Below are 20,956 nucleotides of genomic sequence, written 5' to 3' on the forward strand. Positions count from 1 at the left end.
CTAAGAAGTCTCCCGAACCTCCGATTATCTACTCCGCGGCAGTAGCATAAAGCAAGACAGTTCTCTAAGACCAACTCTACCTCGCAAGTAGATAAACAAATGGTGTTACCGCAAACCAAATAAATTGATACCTCACCATGCAATGCCTCAAATCCTATACACATAAAAGTTACTATTTTGCTTATCGCACAATGTGCGCAACAGTGACTGCACACTAGAACGAAGGAAATAAGTTTTGCACTCACCATCTCACCATGTCCCCGAAACTGGCCATTTTGTCGTCGCCATGATGCTGTATATAGTACGAACTGACACAAACTTAGATTCAATTTACAAACCTGAAAAGTAAGGACAAACGTTCACGAACTGAACTTCGCGGCTTAGCTGAACCTACAACCGCAGAAAATATAATACATTTTCAGTTTTGTAAAGCTTTTCCACGCAATTTCGGTGAATTTTCTTTTTATCCATTGGCGAGGAACAATCCAGCAGGCATTTTCCTCCTTTAAGGCGCCAAGAATGACACACCAGCCAATGTTTTGAAGGAACACTTTGCCTTGGACCGGTCGAGTTGGTCTTTGAAAAGCGTCCTGTGACCGTTTGTTATAAAATTGATATGGTTAGAAAGATGTTGTACAAGTAGAATACAATGATCTACACAAATATGCCTCGAAATTTTCCTTTAACCTCGTCGACAAACACGGTCGGCCATTTATGGGAGTCAAATTTTTGACTCCCATAAATATAAATGACCGACCGTGTTAGCTCGCGAAGTAAAAGGAAAACCGTGCAAATTTGAGTGATACTTGTGTGGATCATTATATTCTACTTTTAAAACATCTTTCTAACCATATGCATTTCATAACAAACGGTTTCAAACGCTTTCATAGACCAACTCGTCCGATCCAAGGCAACCTGTTCCTATCTACACATGAACCAGTTCGTGGAAACGTTTAAGTTTTCTCTTCACTTTTCAGGTTTGTGCACTGTGTGTGCGTCGTGTGTTGATGATGCAATGGATTGAACGAACAAAAAAGGCTTGTGTCATACAGTTTTTAAAGGATATTATTATTTATTTTTTTACCCATACACTACTGTACTAATGTACTACGATGCGTATGTAGTGGATGCATTGTGGTTTTGGAAAAGTAAATCGCAGAATCTGGCTTGACCACCATGAAATTCTCTAGAGTGTCCCCGGTCGGAGGAGGGCGGGGGGAGGGTAGGGGGAGGCCGCCGGCAGAATCCCACGTTTCCCGGTTTGACCGTAGTCTGTTTTGCGGACCCACGATAATCATTTTAAGCTCCGTCAGTAATGGCGTTTCGCAGAGTTGATGCAGAGAACAAATTAATGAGAATTTTAATCAATCTGATCGAATGAAAATAATATATTATTGGATGGGTTAGTTAACATACACTAAAACCCCCATCCCCACCGGCCCCGCCCACATAGCTGCGAGATAATGCTCTGTCCCGCTAGTCGCTAGGGCGCCACCAATCGCACCATCCTCAATCAGTACCTACATAGCAGACGGATGTTTCGAGCACAAACCCCAAACTGATTATTCGCTCAGAAATGTAGTAAGTAAACCGGCGGTACACTGGATCAGACGACGATGCACATGTCAAAATACTTGCGCGTGGTAGACTAATGTTTATTGGATAAAAACTAGAATTCAAAGTATACAACTAGATAACATCAAACTGCCAAGCTTTCTACAAGCGGATCACATGTTTATGGGATATAGAAATCTTGTTGTCAACAATTATTGGACTTCATAAAGTTTGACCGACGCAGCGACTGATGGGGTCTTCGGACCATTACGTAAAGTGGGCTCAGTCGGTGGAGTGAGTGACCGGGTGGAGAGCGTGGGAAACACGGGGGCTTCTGACTGGTGCAGTCCCGCTGATGTCTCGTTCAAGTAGAGTCCAACAACATCACCGTGTGACAGGAAGGTACCTTTGCCTGCTTGATACGACGGTACAGTGGCCGCGTTATGTGGACGAGGCATGGTTGGCTTTCAACATTGGAGCGTGTTTGTGCTGGTAGTCACCGGGATACTGCTTGCAGTTCACCAGGTAAAACGAAATTCAGCACTTGCAAATTGAAACAATAACATCCAGAAGTAATAATGGTTAATTATTGTTAAAGAAAACACGAATAAATTAACCAGGATTTCTTTTCAGATAGTGCAAGCAAGCTTTTATTTAAAGGTCTGCGTCTTCACAATGTTCAATGTAATTTGTTTTTATTTAATATCAGAACTGAGGAAATGTTGAAAATGTACTATTAAGCGTACCACCAGGGTTCCTGTATCCTCCCCTTACCAGTTTTCACGCTATTATGCCTTTTTCTTAGAATTGGGAAAAAAATAATGATGCCTTATATCAACCGATGCCCTAATTACCTTCTTTTGTTAATATGAAGTATGCAAACATATATTAAAACTTGATGGACATTGAAATGTTCACACTACACACCGATCTTCGATGACTTCAACTGGCCCCATTTGTTTTGAATTTTTCCTGTTTTCACGGCAAACAAGAAAGCATAGTTTCCCGGTGAAGCCATACATGGAAGAAACATCTACAGTGACTACAAGTGTTCTTTGAGACTCTGTGTATTACTCTATAGCCAGCAGTTGTCTTCGTTTTATTCAAAATATTTTTTAATGAAATTTTAAAATTACCATGGTAATTTGCAAAAAATAACAAAAATAAATAATTAAAAAAAAAGTGTGAATAATCATTGGCTTTCAAATCTGATTATTATTTATTTTTTCCCCCTTTTTTTTCTCTTAAAATTTAGAATAAAGCGTATAAATAAACAGTGATAATTGAATCAACAAGCTGATCGTTTAAATTTTAATATTAATAATAATATTGATCCGAGGGTTAAAAAAAAAAATCTCCAAAAATATTAGAAAATGATATAAGGCACATGGCTTCTTTAAGTCTCTGTTTTTTTTTTTCCAGAATGCTCAGCAAAATATTCAGTCACATGGTTTGATCATCATGATTTGTGAATTGAAATAGTGTTTGATGAAACTTTTTCGGTGGGCAAATATTTTTATATGGCCTCAACATTATGACATATTTTTGTACCTTGTAGAAATGCCTAAAATACCAAACTTTTTGCATTTACAAGTGCAAATATCCAGTGGAGCCTTACGTGTTTCTAAGTTTTGGTCAAGGGAGAAGAGACTCTTTGCTTGGCAAATAAAACCACACAATTTTTATCTAGGGACTGTTTACATCGCGCACAGAGAGGTAAAAGATTTGCCACGATTTTAGGGACACCTCGAAAACAGGACCTCCTACGATATACATGAAATGGTGGAATAAATTGTAAAACTTGTATAAAAATGACAACTAATATGTGTGGTACAGCAGTCATAATTACCATTTTTCTAACAAATTACAAATTATTACTAATAATTGTTTTTACTCACTTTGTTCCAATAAAATGCATCACAAATTATCTGGAATAATTGCATAAAAAATGCATTAAATAACTCTGCGAAAAAACCCCAAATCAAAAACAGTGCAAACAAAAATTCAGAAAAGAAATGCTGAATCTGTTTCCATTGATTGTGACCCAAACCGGTTGATACACAAACCGGTTGATACACTATCTTTTTTTAACTAATGTTTGATTGCACAATTCCATGTTGTCTGGTTTTAGAGCTAATGCTGTATGCAATTGGGCACTTAAAAATGTTATAATTTTTTTGACACAGCAGTATTCTATTTAGAATCAAAAAGGATGTATGATTTTTAATTTGCTTGTCCAATTTCTGCATTTCTCAGTATGTAGTATTAATAACGACAACGTGTTTCCTTTGCATGACTTGATGACATTGTCCGGGCTACAGTTCACTTGGGGAGGTGTGTACTTTATATGCACAGCTCTTTACACAAACGCAGTATTAATATGAAGAAGACCAGCATAATGTATTCTATATGTACATTATTTTATACATTGTTGTTGTACCAGTAACTTTTGTCAACATTTCCCTAGGTTGTAAAAATACATGTAAGGGTCTCCTAGGTAATTGTATATAAAAGCAGTGACCACTGTCAAATAGTGAGTTGATTTGTTCATTTTTTTCCCCTCAATCAATTCTTTTAATATTCAAAGGAGAAATAAAACTTATTTCTTTCATCCGTGTTAAAAATTCTGTACTGATTCACAGAGACTTTTTTTTTAATTGGCATTATCTGTTTTTGGTGTGCAGTGCATTTCAAATGTTCTGGCTTTTCTGAGGCTGAACAACCGACTCCGATTAAAAGCATTTATTATTTTTTTGAATTTATAAACAGACTTGGCAAAATCAGTCCTTATTATTGTTTTTATATTGTTGCTTTATACAGCAAAAATATACTGAAAACTGTGTGTGACTCAACCTCGTATCGGTGGCTGAACATTCAATAGTTTTTTTTTTTCTGGGAATCTGCAGAAGTTTATTTATATTTTGATTGTGGTAATCGTATTATTAATTATTTCGGTGATTTGGGAATATTCGATGCTTTCCCACAAACTTTCAAGCATTTCTGTAATAATACAGTTCAAATCTTAATCAGTCAGCTTTCATATTGATAGTGGTATTGGTTTGAAGAAAGCTATTGCTTTGAAGAAAGCTTGTTCAACATTTGGAATGCTAATATCAATAAAAAAAGGCTGGGTTGAGGAAAACCCAAACTAGGGCCCAATGGACTTGTTGGCTGAGCAGCTTAGGAATCTCATGGGAGTCTGGGTATGGGAAAAAATAACTCTCAGAAAATAGTCACTAGTGCTTGAAATTATACACTATTTGTATAATAGTTCAAACTTGACTCATTTTTTCCCTAGTGTTCTTTTGTGTGTGTGAGCCCTGACTGAAACTAGACCTGAACAAAAACAGTTAATAATCCTTCAATTCATGGCATTGAATTTTCCGTTAGTGACGAGGGTGGTATGTAAAGTGAAACCTCTGCTTGTGGATTGTGATTAAATAAATTATCTTCATTCTGTGATGGAGACTGAAAATGGAAGAAAACCTTCTTTGGACTGTTGGTCAAATGTAAGAAAGAAAAATATTTGTCGAGATTAGTCTTGATTAGTCTTGATTGAGCGTAATAAGTAGATCATCTCTGTTGATTTTATTGCCATCATTATGGTATGTATTGTCCCCTTTTTACATTTGGACGCCTGCCAAGAAACAAAACAAAAAACAAACGATGGATTTATTGCAGTGCTGGCTACAGTTTGTATGGGCACACATCCAGTTTCAATAAGTAAAAAAATAAATGACAAAAGTAAACATTCAATTAGAAAAAGCAAACCAAAACAGAAACAGTATCAATGAGAACACATTGTTGGTTGAGTTCCCACAATAGTTAAAGTACAATGTAAATTAAGGCATTAAATAACTTTCCGGTATTGAATGATTGTATTTTTTATCATTGCTTATCTTGTTACAAGCTCAGTACAGGAAAAGTATGGCCTAAATATGGTCACCTCGTGGCCGTGAGAACATTTTAAAAGGATCCGATAACAAAGTAAATAAATAAACTAGATAAAATACAAAATAAACCAGGAAGGAAGTTTTAAAATGTTCTTCTTGAAACTCAAAATGATCAACTACATACGGTGTCAAACCAATGCAGGTTCTGTGTCCTGGAAAACATTCCTTTGTGTCGTTTTCTAGGGGTTAGGGTTAGACACTATCTTTTTCAAAAGACAGAGTATAAAGTATTTTTATAGCTGTTCAAAAAGAAATATTATTGACTTGCTCTTTTGGAGACCCTTCTATCAGTGTGATCCCCTCCAGAAGTTAAGTTTCCTAACACCCCCCTCCCCCCTAACAGTTTTTCTCATCATTGTTTCATTAAACTTGAGAAGAGGTCATCGCTATTTGTTGAAACGGAACGGACTCGGCCCCCTCTAGAACCAAAGACTGATTGAGATTGAGCATAGTTAAAAATGATCAGAGGGCATAGGGAAAGTGACAGTGTATTGACGTAGCAAAAACAAATGACATATTAAAATTTGAGACCTTCGGAGAGATTCAGTTAGCGCTAAACAGTCAACAAGTCAAAAGTTTGTTCTTCCTCTGTGAGTGAATAGACAACATTATGTAGGCCAGGTATGTGTGTTTGTGCTTAGGGGATTACCTGCACTAAAGAACAGCTATTGTACTGACTAAGTGAAGAGGATCTGGTCAGAGTGTTCCCACGGTCTGGCCTATAAGTATGTCACATGGTGAACAAACAACAAAAGAGTCTATGACACCTAGTTGTTACACAATAGCTGGTTACTGCTTACTTAGTGACTTCTTGATGACCTGTTGTCAGGTGGTTGCATATCACTTCACTGTGTCCATTCCAAACTAGGGGGATTTCTCTAGATTAAAGTTTGAACAGACTCCAGCAAACATATTATATCATGTACTGATATCAAACAAGGGCTGTAATAGCTCTAATACAATTTAATTTGATAATCTGTGTAAACTGACTGGAGTGTCCTAACTCAAGGAAACAGTTAATATTAAATTTGTGTTGTACTATTGAAGGAAAAGGATGGTCCAGATAATTGTTTTATCATCAAATTAAATTGAATTTGTTATTGAAAGCTTACTGAGTCGTGTCTCAACCACTGTAAAGATTTTTTTACCTGAAATAACATCATCTTAGAATATAAGAATTAAGGAATATTGAAAATAGTATCAAATTATTATTGTGTAAATATGAAATTTGTAACTGTTTTAAAGTGCTCCCTTCATGCTAAAGTTCACTGTGAGTGTGGTAGAGTTTGACTAGCCACCAGGAAACAGTTGGTTTGATTGATTTAGTTATTTGGTTTTATTTAGCCAGGGTAACCCCATCAGTTTTCAATTAACTATTCTCCCTGGCGGCCCGAAATACACAATAAAAAGCACGCAAGAATACAATACAAAGGTAGCTTGACATTTCACTGGACAGCTATTTTCCCGTAGGCCATATTACAGGAATGCTTTTAGAATGAAGTAGGCTAAAGGCAGACCACTTGGAGAGAATTGTTGGCTATTTGATGTGTTAGTTTTTCAGTTTTTAGTCTGTATACAAGCCAGGCCTTTATGCTTCGTTTCTGAAAGGGCAAGGGCAACAAGTCATTTTCTCTTTGGTAATAAGGGCACTCTATAAGAAAAAACTTAATTTTTACTGGAACATTTTAAGGGCACCAAGGTGACGACCAGTGGGCATGGAGGCAATCGCTTTCGTTGCCTCTTTGAAGTAAAGGTCTGACAGGCAGAACAGTTACAGCAGTATATCAAAAGAACTCAATCAAGCGTTAATAGCAAACTGGCTACCTAAAAGGAGACCCTACATGAACATTTAGAGCCTAGAAGACTATGGTTGTTGTTTCTTTACACAAGATAAGGTGAATCTTTCATTTGGTTCTCAATTCAATTAAGCTCTTTGTGATGAGTTTTGTGTAAACATGTAGCTACCTTTTTTAAGAGTCTTTCCCACGCCTACCTGTCGCTTGCTGTAACAAAAAAAAAAAAAAAAGCAGTTGAGCAAATGAAGAAAAAGTTTGTGTTTCTTTATGATTCCTTGATCTTAGCAATCAGCTTTGAATTGAACATTCTGATTGAATTCATAGTTTGTATTGTGAATCACTAAACTGGAGAAACATTGAGGGTTTACGTGACAGTATTGTTTCCTCTGTATTGCCCTGGTTTAAAAGGAGCCTGAGTAAGCGTGTAGTACTAGATGCTAAGCTTGTAGTACATACCTATAGATGCTAAGCTTGTAGTACATACCTATAGATGCTAAGCTTGTAGTACATACCTATAGATGCTAAGCTTGTAGTACATACCAGTAGAGGCTGATTGTGTACTGATGGTCTTAGCCTTAGATTGACATGATTAGAGAATGAATGGATTCTATGATGAGAAACGGTTTAACAAGTAGTGATAAACGGATTCACATCAGGGAGTGGAGGCCTTGGCTGCAAAACAAACATTATCGATTGAAAAATGCTCCAATGTACTTTTCATTTGTAAAATGTTACTTTTCATAAGTAACATAAAACTTGCTGGTAATTTTTATGGGATGTTACAATCTTGAATCCTATACAAAAATTATGATACGGAGTGTGGTTTAATCCTAGCAAAAGAACAGCGAAGCAAGAGAATGAAAATATAGGACATATTTTGTGATTGTTACTGATTATGATGATTAATTCACTATCATGCTTTGGTATTTGCTTCAATTTTCTTATCTTGTTGTCTCTGATCGCTTAATAAATACACATCATCATCATTATTTCATTGTGTGGCCCTTGTGGAGGATGTATGCTCATTTTCTAATAGCAGTTTTTTTAATACTTAACTTGTGAAATAAATGTCAAATTTACAAAATATTGAAAATATATCATATACTCAGAGACAACTTTGTTGAAAATCACAAGCAAAACGCCAAATTGTATTTGAATTACAAACATTACAATAAATATGTTAAAAACAATATTACAAATATGGATATATAAAGTCATAAAGGCCACAAAGGACCTACGATAAAAAACCCAAGTAATTATTCAAAGTTACAACAAAAATTACAACAAGTGACAGGCCGAGAGCAATTTTATGAAAATGGACCAGCCAAATGTGTGAATGATAAAAGTTAAAATCAGCTAGGCTCCATTTAAAGGAACATGTTGCCTTGGATTGGTCGAGTTGGTCTTTGAAAAGCGTTTGAAACTGTTTGTTATAAAATGCATGGTTAGAAAGATATTTTAAAAGTTCAAAGATCAACTCGAACGATCCAAGGCAACGTGTTCCTTTGAAATATGAGTGAGGTGGGGGATTGCACTTTTGTTGTGCCTAAAAACTTTGCAATTGGGTTCATAAAATTTGTGTGTATTTCTGAGTGACATAGAATGAGATTTGGGGTTAATTTTGAACCAATTATTAAAAAGTTTAGAAAAAAAAACAAATGGCAAATTTAGGCAAATTTAAGGCACAATTCATCTCTTCTGTGGGACATATAGTTTGTAAGTAACAAGTAGAAAGGGCATCAGCATAGTTGCTATATTCTCTGCCTAAAATAATTTTGCAACCTCGCTTTTTGATCGATTCAATAGACAAAGATTGTTTATCTCATAATTCAAATATAGTCCCACATGCCTTGCAGGAAAAAAAAATGAATATTGAAGCGCCTTGAGGGTCACTGAGTGACTGATATGAGTGTATATATAAGAAGCCACTATTATCTTCTGGACTTTAAGATAACAAACAAGACATTTGATTATTGATTTTTGCTTTTGCAGGTGCAGCTAGTCCAGGCCTCTGGATATATGGAAGTTGTGATTTTGTCGATTGACAATGATTCTGGTGAACTAGCTGATGGTGATTGTTGCCATGGATCCCGATCAGACGCAGGCTGTACCGGTGCCTGCCACACCCTCTTTGTTGGATGTTTAAGACAATACCAGTCTAGGGCCACACCCGAAGGCTCATGTACATTTGGGATCAGCGACACCCCTGTCTTAGGAAACAGTTCCTTTGAACTGCCTTTGGATGGGAGTGGTAGAGTTGAGAATAGAAATGCAACTATGATATTCCCTTTTGAATTTGGATGGGTGGTAAGTTTTCACTTTTGCTGTATTTATTCCCCTCTCCCCTAACATATCCAATTATTTTTTGTCATGAATGTTTTAGAGATTGTATTACTGGTTTGGCAATAAATACAAACAACAGTCAATCTGACCTTGTTAACAACCTTGACATTAATTATGTGCAATGTACTTCGAAACAAATAATTAACCTAAAATTGACTTTAAATTACTCCTTTTGCAATCTAATTTCTCTGAAATGTAGGCTTATAATATAAAAAGGTTGCCTGGTTGTATTTGACTGATTAAACAATGAATGTACTGTTGCCTTAAGTTATTCCATTTGACAGCAATTGAACATTCTTTTCATTCCTAAGAGTATCCAATCCTCCTCACTGTATTTGGCCATGATCCAGGTTTCATTTAAATGAATCAACCAAAACACAAATGAACCATTTATCAGATGATTTCTTTATTTGATCTGGTGTTACAAATATGGGAATTGACTGTTGCGGTACAGAGGTTACTTCTACTTATTGCAGTTATCCCTTCTTCAAACTTTGACATATTTTATGATAGAGTTTGAGTTTAGTGCTAAGAATTTCAGAAGCTACGTTAGCACAGAGTTCACACTTTCAAAGAAATTCAGAACATAATTTGCTCAAATTCAATGAAGAGAATTGTATTTCATGACAATCTTCATTTATTTAGTATAGCAGTTTCCACCAAAGGGATGTCTTGGCACCATTTAAATACCCTCTGTTATTTAACATTTGCATTTAATTTTTTTTAGTACTTCAGTTCAGGTTAACTCATATTTTGAATGTTCAGTAAACTTGGACAACATTATTTCCAGAAGATGGACATCAATTTAATCTTCTTGACAATAAATATGTAACTTTTAACAACAGTTGTACTAACAGCTAAACATGTAGTATGCAAAAAACCTTTATTAACTTCATTATACACTGGCCAACGTCAAATAATGTTAAAATCAAGCCAATTACCCTAAAAACTAAAAAAGCTCTTGTATCTGGTGTTTTCCAAACATTTTGAAACTTCTTTAAAGTTGATCTATTTTGAAATAGTTCTGGGCCAGTGAAAGTTTTAAGATAAAAGACCTGTGAGTAGAAATCAATGGCTAGTGGTGATCGTTTGAAATTAAAGCCTTAGGGCCTATGCATTTGGACTTAATTTCAAATATTTAATGAACTGTTATGAATTAAGAAATCTTAGGTTCTTCATCTAGTTTGACTTTTGTGTATTGATGTTATCCTTTACAGCAAACATTTACGCTGATCTTATCTGCCTTTGACAAACAATACTTGGATGCCTCGGGTAAGTACATTGTAAAAAAAACCTCTTTTAATAATAAAGAAAGCTAAAAGATCATTTACTAAATGTCCAAGACCTCTTACAAAATCCAACAACATGATGGCTACACAGCAAGCCACCCAAACTATTGACTGTGATAGCCTGTAAAACCCCATATTTCTATCAAGTTTGAAGAGGTACCTTCAGGGGAGCAATGTACCCGGTACCTTTATGGCAGCAAGGTACCTTAAGGGGAGCAATGTACCCGGTACCTTTATGGGAGCAAGGTACCTTAGAGGGAGCAATGTACCCGGTACCTTTATGGCAGCAAGGTACCTTAAGGGGAGCAATGTACCCGGTACCTTTATGGCAGCAAGGTACCTTAAGGGGAGCAATTTACCCGGTACCTTTATGGGAGCAAGGTACCTTAAGGGGAGCAATGTACCTTAAGGGGAGCAATGTACCCAGTACCTTTATGGCAGCAAGGTACCTTAAGGGGAGCAATGTACCCGGTACCTTTATGGCAGCAAGGTACCCAGGGGAGCAATGTACCCGGTACCTTTATGGCAGTAAGGTACTTTAAGGGGAGCAATGTACCCGGTACCTTTATGGCAGCAAGGTACCCAGGGGAGCAATGTACCCGGTACCTTTATGGCAGTAAGGTACTTTAAGGGGAGCAATGTACCTGGTACCTTTATGGCAGCAAGGTACCTCAAGGGGAGCAATGTACCTGGTACCTTTATGGCAGCAAGGTACCTCAAGGGGAGCAATGTACCTCAAGGGGAGCAATGTACCCAGTAACTTTATGGGAGCAAGGTACCTTTAGGGGAGCAAGGTACCTCTATGGGAGCAAGGTATACCCGGTACCTTTATGGGAGCAAGGTATCAAGTACATTTAGGGAAGCAAGGTACCCGGTACCTTCAGGGGTGCAAGGTACCCGGTACCTTCAGTCAGGGGAGCAAGGTACCTCTTTGGGAGTGAGGTATACCGGTACCTTGATGGGAGCAAGGTACCAAGTACATTTAGGTAAGCAAGGTACCCGGTACCTTCAGGGGTGCAAGGTACCCAATACCTTTATGGGAGCAAGGTACCTCTATGGGAGCAAGGTATACCCGGTACCTTTATGGAAGCAAGGTACCAAGTACATTTAGGGAAGCAAGGTACCCGGTACCTTCAGGGGTGCAAGGTACCCAATACCTTTATGGGAGCAAGGTACCTCTATGGGAGCAAGGTATACCCGGTACCTTTATGGAAGCAAGGTACCAAGTACATTTAGGGAAGCAAGGTACCCGGTACCTTCAGGGGTGCAAGGTACCCAATACCTTTATGGGAGCAAGGTATACCCGGTACCTTTATTGGAGCAAGGTACCAAGTACATTTAGGGAAGCAAGGTACCCGGTACCTTCAGGGGTGCAAGGTACCTCTATGGGAGCAAGGTATACCCGGTTCCTTTAGGGGAGCAAGGTACCCGGTACCTTCAGGGGTGCAAGGTACCCAATACCTTTATGGGAGCAAGGTACCTCTATGGGAGCAAGGTATACCCGGTACCTTTATGGAAGCAAGGTACCAAGTACATTTAGGTAAGCAAGGTACCCGGTACCTTCAGGGGTGCAAGGTACCCAATACCTTTATGGGAGCAAGGTACCTCTATGGGAGCAAGGTATACCCGGTACCTTTAGGGGAGCAAGGTACCCGGTACCTTCAGGGGTGCAAGGTACCTCTATGGGAGCAAGGTATACCCGGTTCCTTTAGGGGAGCAAGGTACCCGGTACCTTCAGGGGTGCAAGGTACCCAATACCTCTATGGGAGCAAGGTATACCCGGTACCTTTATTGGAGCAAGGTACCAAGTACATTTAGGGAAGCAAGGTACCCGGTACCTTCAGGGGTGCAAGGTACCTCTATGGGAGCAAGGTATACCCGGTTCCTTTAGGGGAGCAAGGTACCCGGTACCTTCAGGGGTGCAAGGTACCCAATACCTTTATGGGAGCAAGGTACCTCTATGGGAGCAAGGTATACCCGGTACCTTTATGGAAGCAAGGTACCAAGTACATTTAGGTAAGCAAGGTACCCGGTACCTTCAGGGGTGCAAAGTACGGCCTGCTGTGAAGTCAGCCCTAGGGTCGTTTCCCAAATAGAGTGCCTAATTCAATGACTCACTCACTCATAAAAAAAACCCATTTCCCACGGCTCATTGCTTTAACAAAAACTTGATTAACCTTTTCACACTATGATGTCTGAGTGACAATAAAATACCCAGGCTCCAAACTCAACTATACAATTTTTTTATTTGCAATTTTATACAGTATTGTTATTTTTTATGGCTTGGTCTAAATTTGCAAGATACAGTGTTTGGATAGGATGTATTACCAATGACATGGCAAAGTTCATGGTACTTTAAGCAAGGCCATGAAATATTAGGCAACTTACAGGCGGAGTCTGGAAGAAGAAGAAGCAGTCACATTACTCCTGGTTCTGTGCTACAAAAAAGAGGGTTCAAAACCTTAAAAGAGTTTCCTTTTGTAAGCACTTCAGTTGGTTGCCTCCATCTTGCCTGTAAAAATTGCCTTTAAAGACAGGCATTTTAGCGTAAACTGATGCTTAGTAAATGTTAATGCTCAGCAAAAACTTGCAGTTAACCAGTCACAAACAATTTACATAACATAATATTTTGGCTGGTTAACTGTTTCTGCTTAGCAAGAACTAATTGTGCTTAGTATGTTTGTGCTCAACAACTTGATGAAATCGGGCTGAGAATTAATATATAGGAAACAAAAATGCATCTGTGAAACTTAACTTACAAGTAATATCACTTTTTAAACATACTATATTGTTTTTTGTATTATTAGTGTCCATTCATTCTTGACAAAATTAGGAAGAGAGCCTGCTATCATTTCAACTTTGACAACTTAGTTCAATTAAAACAAATCATTGTCATTCAACTCACTGCCTTTGAAACATGTCAAGTATTAAATTTAAGGTTCTATTAAACGTTATATGCCATTTAAACAGGCATTTGTGGTTTTATTAACGATGAAAGTTCACTTTTTGATTCATGCATGTGAGTTTACTGTTCATCAGCTTGAAGAAGTACTTTCAGTGAGACATTTATGATGCCAAGAAGTACAGCTCTATTATCTCTAATAAGTCATGACCAGTAAATACTGGAATCGCCTCCAGTCAATCCACCATAAATTCTTGAATCTCTTGGCTTGAAATTCCCCCGCTGAGTGATTTATAAATTCTTACTGCATCTTTAAGTGGATCATTATCCAAACTTCTTTGTGAGGAGTGAAAAGAAGAAGATGAAAGTGATAGTTTATGACCGCTGTATCAGAGCCAATTCCCCAACTACTGTAAAATGTCTGTATTATCTGGCACTGGACACATTCCCTGGAATCTTAGCAGCTGTTTCCAAAGGGCTGCAACAAACTCTTAAATTCCCACACTTTTTTCATTCTTCCTTTCTGAAATAATTTACGAGTGTACCTGACCCATGGGTTGGACTCTCGTTTGCTCGGCTTGTGTCAGAAACAAAAGATACAACGGGTTGGCTTGTTCTCCCCCGACCATGCCCCGACTGGCGCGGACTGGAGAGCACTTGTCCTGCTTTGAACAGGTTCAAATTTCATCCCCTGTTTCAATTTACGACTGATATTTCTGTGTTAGTAGAAAAAAAAGGATCATTGTTTTCATAGTGGAACTTGCATTGGTGTCAAAACGAAGGATTTAGAGGTACAAATGACATGCTTTACACTATGGGCTATATTGCTTGATGTGTGAGATTTGAAGATTAGCAGGGTTTAAGCAGTGAAAAGAGGTCACAATCATGCTGCCATAGGGTGAGCATTGGGATTATCGCAGATGGTGCAGTGATTGTCATGAAAAATATATAAAAGTAATAGAATTTACAGCTGAACTAAAGTAGGTTTTATGTTTTCAGGTTTGCTTTTGGATTTTTTACTTTGGATTTCCTTTTTTACTGATAAAAAAATGTTGATTGTCGCAGCTGTTTCTGCAGCCGTCACTGTGTGATTGTTTGCACAACTCTCAAGCAAACTAGTCCTAAGAGTACTCACCCAGGTAGCTCTGCCATTGTGCCCAACATTTGTTCAAATTGAGTCAGATCTTCAGCTTGGATGACCTCGTCAATTGGTTCGGGTCGTTCGATAGTTGTCTGCAATGTTTACTGATGAACAACACAGATCATGTGGGAAACTAGTCTTAAACTGCATGCGTAGCTTAACGCTACAGGCAAAAATTAGAAAGGTTAATGCAAACATATTATTGTACCAACACGTACCACCATTAATAACAAGACTTGGTATGTTTTAACTGATGTAACAATTGTTTCAGGGATAACAAGTATTATTACACTATGATTTAAGAGTAAACCAAAAATGGTGTTTTTTTTTATTTATTTTTTTTATGGGGCGGGGGGGGGGGGGGGTGAGGGTGGGGGGGGGGTTTCAAACCCAATGTTGATATAAATTTTACAGTATTGGAAGTTGTTTTAAAACTCTTATGTGTAGTTGCTAAGTAATAGTCATGTTTAGTAGAAACTAGAGGATTATAATTAATATTTTCTCTTTCAAACACCGACTATAAATTCCCCATTTTAATACTAGGATCATTGGAAGTAAAATCTTTGATTTTCTAGCAAACAATCAACATTATGTGTTGAATCTTTCAGTGGAAAATTGTTGTCACTGCATGCCACAATGAAAATAAGCATAGTCTTAGAAACCAATTAGCCAACAATTTATACAAACAAATCTTTAAAGAAATTATTTGGTAAGGTAGCATTCAACCAAAACGGCTGATACAAGTTTTTGTAGATATCTATTTGATAAAGATTTTGTATAAGAAAGACTAGTAAATACATTTATTGTTGGTTGAAGAGTATACAAGTTTTTTAATTTAAGTTTTCTGTTGCAAATATTGGCATTTACTCTGAACTATTAAGGCCCCTTATCCTTAACTCCTATATAAGATTAATTACAGAAAGCCAATGCACTCCAATAGTTTTGTAAATGGAAACTTCATCTTGCTCAAGCTGTGGAATGAAAGTTTGTTGAATCCAAGTTCCTGTCGGCAATATCAGCTTACTATATCATCTTGCTAGAGCTTTATTGTAATACAATAATACAACCAGACCGCACTAAAGAAATAAACAGTTCAACAGAGTGTAAAATGCTTTAAGACACAGTAACAATAGTCTTACTTGACTTGTGTCATTTTAACACGCGCCTGTAGCAGCCACAGCGACAGTCACCAGCGCTAGCGCTGGGGGGGGGGGGGTACAATAGGTATACCACAGGCAGCTAGGTTCCCCTTTGTTCCAAATTGACCTTGATATTGGATACCTCGGTCAATAATACGCACTAGGCAACCGCGGACTGCCCCGACCAATGCAGCAGCAATGTCCTTATTGATCCTATCTGAATAATTGATAACGTGATGTAGAATTAGCGGAGTTTATGAACAGGGCTGAAGTGGCTTTATTTTGACACGGGACAAGTGGGCACTTATAAATTCAGTGTACCATTGTTAATCTCCATGAGAGGGTTTTTAATCTGCCACGTGTGTCTTCTCAATGTTTAATTGACATAATCTTCAGAACTTGTGCTGTGGCCGCCTTTCGGCCAAGTTATTCGGATACTCTACAAAATGAATTCCTCTAAAACATTGTGAAACTGGCCACACGGCAGTTTAAGGTGGATTCTATTTATGTCAAAATATAAAGACTACCAACAAAGGGGCTAGACAGATCAGTTGGTATAGCCCTGTCATTGTAATCTACAGACAGTTGCTTCAAGACCTGCTTTGTTCAACCCCCAAATAAGTAATTTTAAATGTAAAATGCCCCCACATTGTACAGAAATCTTAATTTGTTATTTACTGTGTGACTATGTGTAGACAAATAAATATAATACAATTTAAAAGATGACAATATTCTTGTGATGGCACCAAAGATACCTCAAATAGAAACTCAACCACTGTAGCCCAAAAGCCAAATTCAACATGTACAACAAGCGGGTGAATTAAACAATCTATTCTTTTCTTGGAATCCTTAGAGCTACTCAAGGCCCACAATTGTTGTTGTTTTATTCTTATGCACTTTTAAGTGCATAATAATAAAATAACAACAGAAATTGTCTTTGTTCAACCCAAAATGATTAATCATTGTTCTTTATTTGCCGATAGCAGCACAATAACAACATTGTAGAAATCCTAATCTTCAAAATCAACGGAATGATTTGGATGATTTTTGAGGGTTTAGGTTTGTTCCTACAGTAGGGTTTAGGGCTAAGGTTTTATTTGAACAATAAAATAAAGTTTAAATGGTCTTGATGTCGGAGTTTCAATAAATGTTCTCTATTTGACTTTCAGAATCCAGAGGATTAATCGAGCGTTCTTTCCACTCTGGGATCATCGCCCCAGCTTCTTCCTGGACAACTTTGAGACACAATGGTGCTAATGCCAGACTCTTATACAGAATACGGGTCTTGTGTGATCCAAACTTTTTTGACACAACGTGTGTCAAGTTTTGCCGTTCTCGAGATGACACCTTTGGACACTATTCTTGTGATGCGAATGGGGACAAAGTTTGTCATCATGGATGGACTGGGGTGAACTGTCAGACAGGTATGTGGTTTTGGTTCTACAGGTCTTGGGTTCAAATCACAAAGGACTTCCTTTCACTTTCAATTAAAGACTACAAAATATGACAACATTTTATGTAACGTTTTGTGTTCTTTAATTGAGAGTGAAAGGAACTTATTTGTGATTTGAACCCAAGACGTTTTCATACATTTTTAACAAATTGTTGTCATTGTAATCGTTGTTTGATTTATGTTTTATTTTGACCCACTAATGTACACATTTAACACTTTTGTTTATGGTTCTTTTAATTTATTACGATAACCTTCTATAGAAAATAACAGAAGATTGAAATTTATATACAGTATCAACCACAACGTCTTTATTTTCTGTGTTAAAGCTATTTGTGAACGAGGCTGTGATTTCATCCATGGATACTGCAATGAACCAGGCGAGTGTCTGTAAGTACAACCTCACCCCCCCCCCCCAACCTAACTTACTCAATAGAGTCCATCCCTAGGTTTGGTCTAATTTGAATATAATTCAGAACAGCTACCATTAACACACAATTTCTCAATTTTATATTCGTAAGTTAGGTACTATTTAATAGGTGTTAGTATAGTGTTTGTTCAGATGGTGTTCTGAAATAGTGTTTTGCACATTTGCTACATGTACAGTTAGGTACTATTTAATAGGTGTAATAGTATAGTGTTTGTTCACATGGTGTTCTTGAATAGTGCTTTGCACTGTTTAACATGTGTGAGAGTGGTGGATCATGTGAAGTTCTTGTGGATCTAAAAAATATCAAGTTAACATTTTCCTCTTCATTAGTAATCAAATCTTATATCTCATCTTATTACTGCAAAACCTGCCTGCAACTATCCATGGCCTTGTTTGGTTACTGCTGTCATCAAATGTTACATAAGAACACATTAAACACAATGGTCTTTATAAAACAACATTTTATGAAGACCGAACCAAGCCAGAAACCAATTTGCACTCGCTGTGTACTATACAATGTACCATCAGTCAAACACCACTTCACCCCCCCCCCCATCAATGATATTCAATTAGTCAGCTAAATCTACCCATATGTTGATAACATTGAATAGGGGTGGTTGCCTGGTAGTGGTCTCGTAAGGGCAATATGTAAATGAAGTCTCGTTCATTATGAGTTTCCTTAACACATGCTGGTGTTTTCTATATTGTCAATATTTGATGATGATTCTTAGGCAATGGTTATAGGTTGGCAGTACAGTGACATGTGAAACTGCTATAATTATCTAATTTTAATTAAAAAATGAATTATGGAAATATGAATAATTCAAAAGATGATTGCAGAAATTTATTTTCTTAATAACAAAATACTATGGTAACCAAGGTGATCAGGTTTTTGTTAAAAAAATTATGCCGAAAAGCTTTTCTTCTTAGTGGCTATAACTTCAAGTTGTATAACTATTTTAGCAAGAATTGTTTTTCTGTCCTTTTTTAAGTCATCATTCTACAAGTGTTTACAGGTGTATGATTAACAACATTTTATAAAGTTAAGTTAAGAGCGATACCAATACTTATAAAATCTTCTTACATACTTATTTTTTAACTTTCGATGACTTTAATAATGATTCATTCCTTCGCAAAACATCACAAGCGAAACTAAATCAAATCAGTTATTTTATTATTTTTTTTGCATTAAGGATTTATGGTGTGTGTTTTTTGCTGACTACATAGTTTAGTATCTCATAAAATGATGACCTCTTGCTAAATGATGAAATGATCCTCTCATTATTACCCATAATACACTGACGTCTTTATTGAAATACTTCACAAATATACACTGCACACATGTTGAACTGACAACCTGGGAAGAAAATACTCAGTCCTAATCCATGCCAATCAAATTGGAATAAAAGAAGTTAATTCTGTTGGATTTATTTGTCACAGGTGTCGGTATGGCTGGCAAGGAGAACTATGTGACCACTGTTCACCTTATCCAGGATGCGTCCATGGCAGCTGCAACTCACCCTGGCAATGTAACTGCCAACAGGAATGGGGTGGTATCTTATGTGATCAAGGTATGTATAGTCAATGTATCATGGTCAAGAGACAAGACTCTAGGTCACGTAGGCAAGGTTTAATTGAGTCATAATCGCATCAGGGGAAAAGGATTACTTTATTTCATCATTTGCACTGATTTGCAGGCCTGTTTGCTTCCTTTTTGAAAGGGCAAGGGCACCAAGGCATCACCAAGGCATCTTCTCCTTGGTAAAAGGGCACTCTATGAGGAAATCATAACTGGAGCATTTCAAATTCCCCTTGGGGGCATGGAGGAAAACGCTTTTGTTGAAGTATCAGACCTTGATGACAGTTGTTTTATACTTTTGCCCTTCCCTGGGCGGCCTATGCTTGTTTTAATTGTATTGTCTTGCTGACTTGAAAAGCAAGATCAACTAATAATGGATTAGCCCTGATTCCAGTATGGAATGAAATTATTGTTTGTGTGTACCTGCAGGATTCAAATTGAGTTAATATTAGTGGGCATGCTAAACAATACAGCACTTCTGACATTTGGTCTCATGCTAGTGTCATGGGGTTGAAGTTTGGATAAGTTTTTTTTTCGCAGGACTTTTGGAGAGCTGAGATATTAAACTTATCACCCTTTTAATGGTTAAAAAGCAAATGAAAGAGATCCATCCTGAACTGAGTTTAAGCCAATTAGTGCAATCAAGTTTTTAAAAAAATTGACAAAAACATCCAATGCAAAATATTAGTAAAACTGTAACCACGTAGAAAGGGATACAAGATCCACTGGGTGTTTCCTATTGAACTCCATATAGGGGCAGAAATGTTTGTTGATACAAAGACTAACCATGGTTTGAATCATTATTGGGACTAGCCCGCTAGAAAGCCCTACGTATAAAATGCTGCAAGTGTAGCGTTTTGTACAGGGGAGGGTTAAAGTGGCCGGGCAGGGTCACAATACAAATCACTGTGGCAAACCACCCATCCAAAATTAAGCAAATCTTAGTGCTTTGTGAAATTGTATACTTGTCCGTCTTTTTTCCGTTTCGGCATTATTTGTCGATCCCATCCATATTTACCAGTTTCCAGCGGGTCCCGATAGTGGTTCTTTCCCAGTCCCGTTTATATCCCGCTTCATTGATTTTGTTCCTGTTCAGTTTATTATTTACCTGTCCTGTATCGTTTCCAAGTCCCTTTTCTTTTTCCCCCCTCACCAGCCCCGTTCATTTTTTCTCCCAACTCCCTGACCCACCGTGTGCCCCTTCCCTATCCCGTCCCATATCTAACCCAAGCTTACGTGCCTCTCCCGTCCCCCCACGATCGGCCCTGCAATGGCATTGTTCTTTGCTTGCCACTGTTTGCCCATAACTCATATTTTTTCAGTTTCGCGCGGGTCCCGTTTCATGGGCTTGATTCCCCCCATTCAGTTTAATTTTTTTCT

General features: G+C 37.6%; 1 protein-coding gene across 1 annotated transcript in view; it reads left to right on the forward strand.

Annotated features, from left to right (window-relative positions):
• Nucleotides 1-1,589: 1,589 nt before the first annotated feature.
• Nucleotides 1,590-20,956, forward strand: part of LOC139939046 (protein jagged-1b-like) — a 50,109-nt gene continuing 30,742 nt past the window's right edge. The window contains exons 1-6 of the mRNA XM_071934764.1: nt 1,590-2,079; nt 9,296-9,610; nt 10,864-10,918; nt 17,287-17,541; nt 17,897-17,957; nt 19,438-19,568. Coding sequence (XP_071790865.1) covers nt 2,011-2,079; nt 9,296-9,610; nt 10,864-10,918; nt 17,287-17,541; nt 17,897-17,957; nt 19,438-19,568 — 886 coding nt within the window. The 5' untranslated portion in view covers nt 1,590-2,010. The remainder of the gene's footprint in view (nt 2,080-9,295; nt 9,611-10,863; nt 10,919-17,286; nt 17,542-17,896; nt 17,958-19,437; nt 19,569-20,956) is intronic.

This window comes from Asterias amurensis, chromosome 1 (genome assembly GCF_032118995.1).
Source record: "Asterias amurensis chromosome 1, ASM3211899v1".
NCBI lineage: Eukaryota > Metazoa > Echinodermata > Asteroidea > Forcipulatida > Asteriidae > Asterias > Asterias amurensis.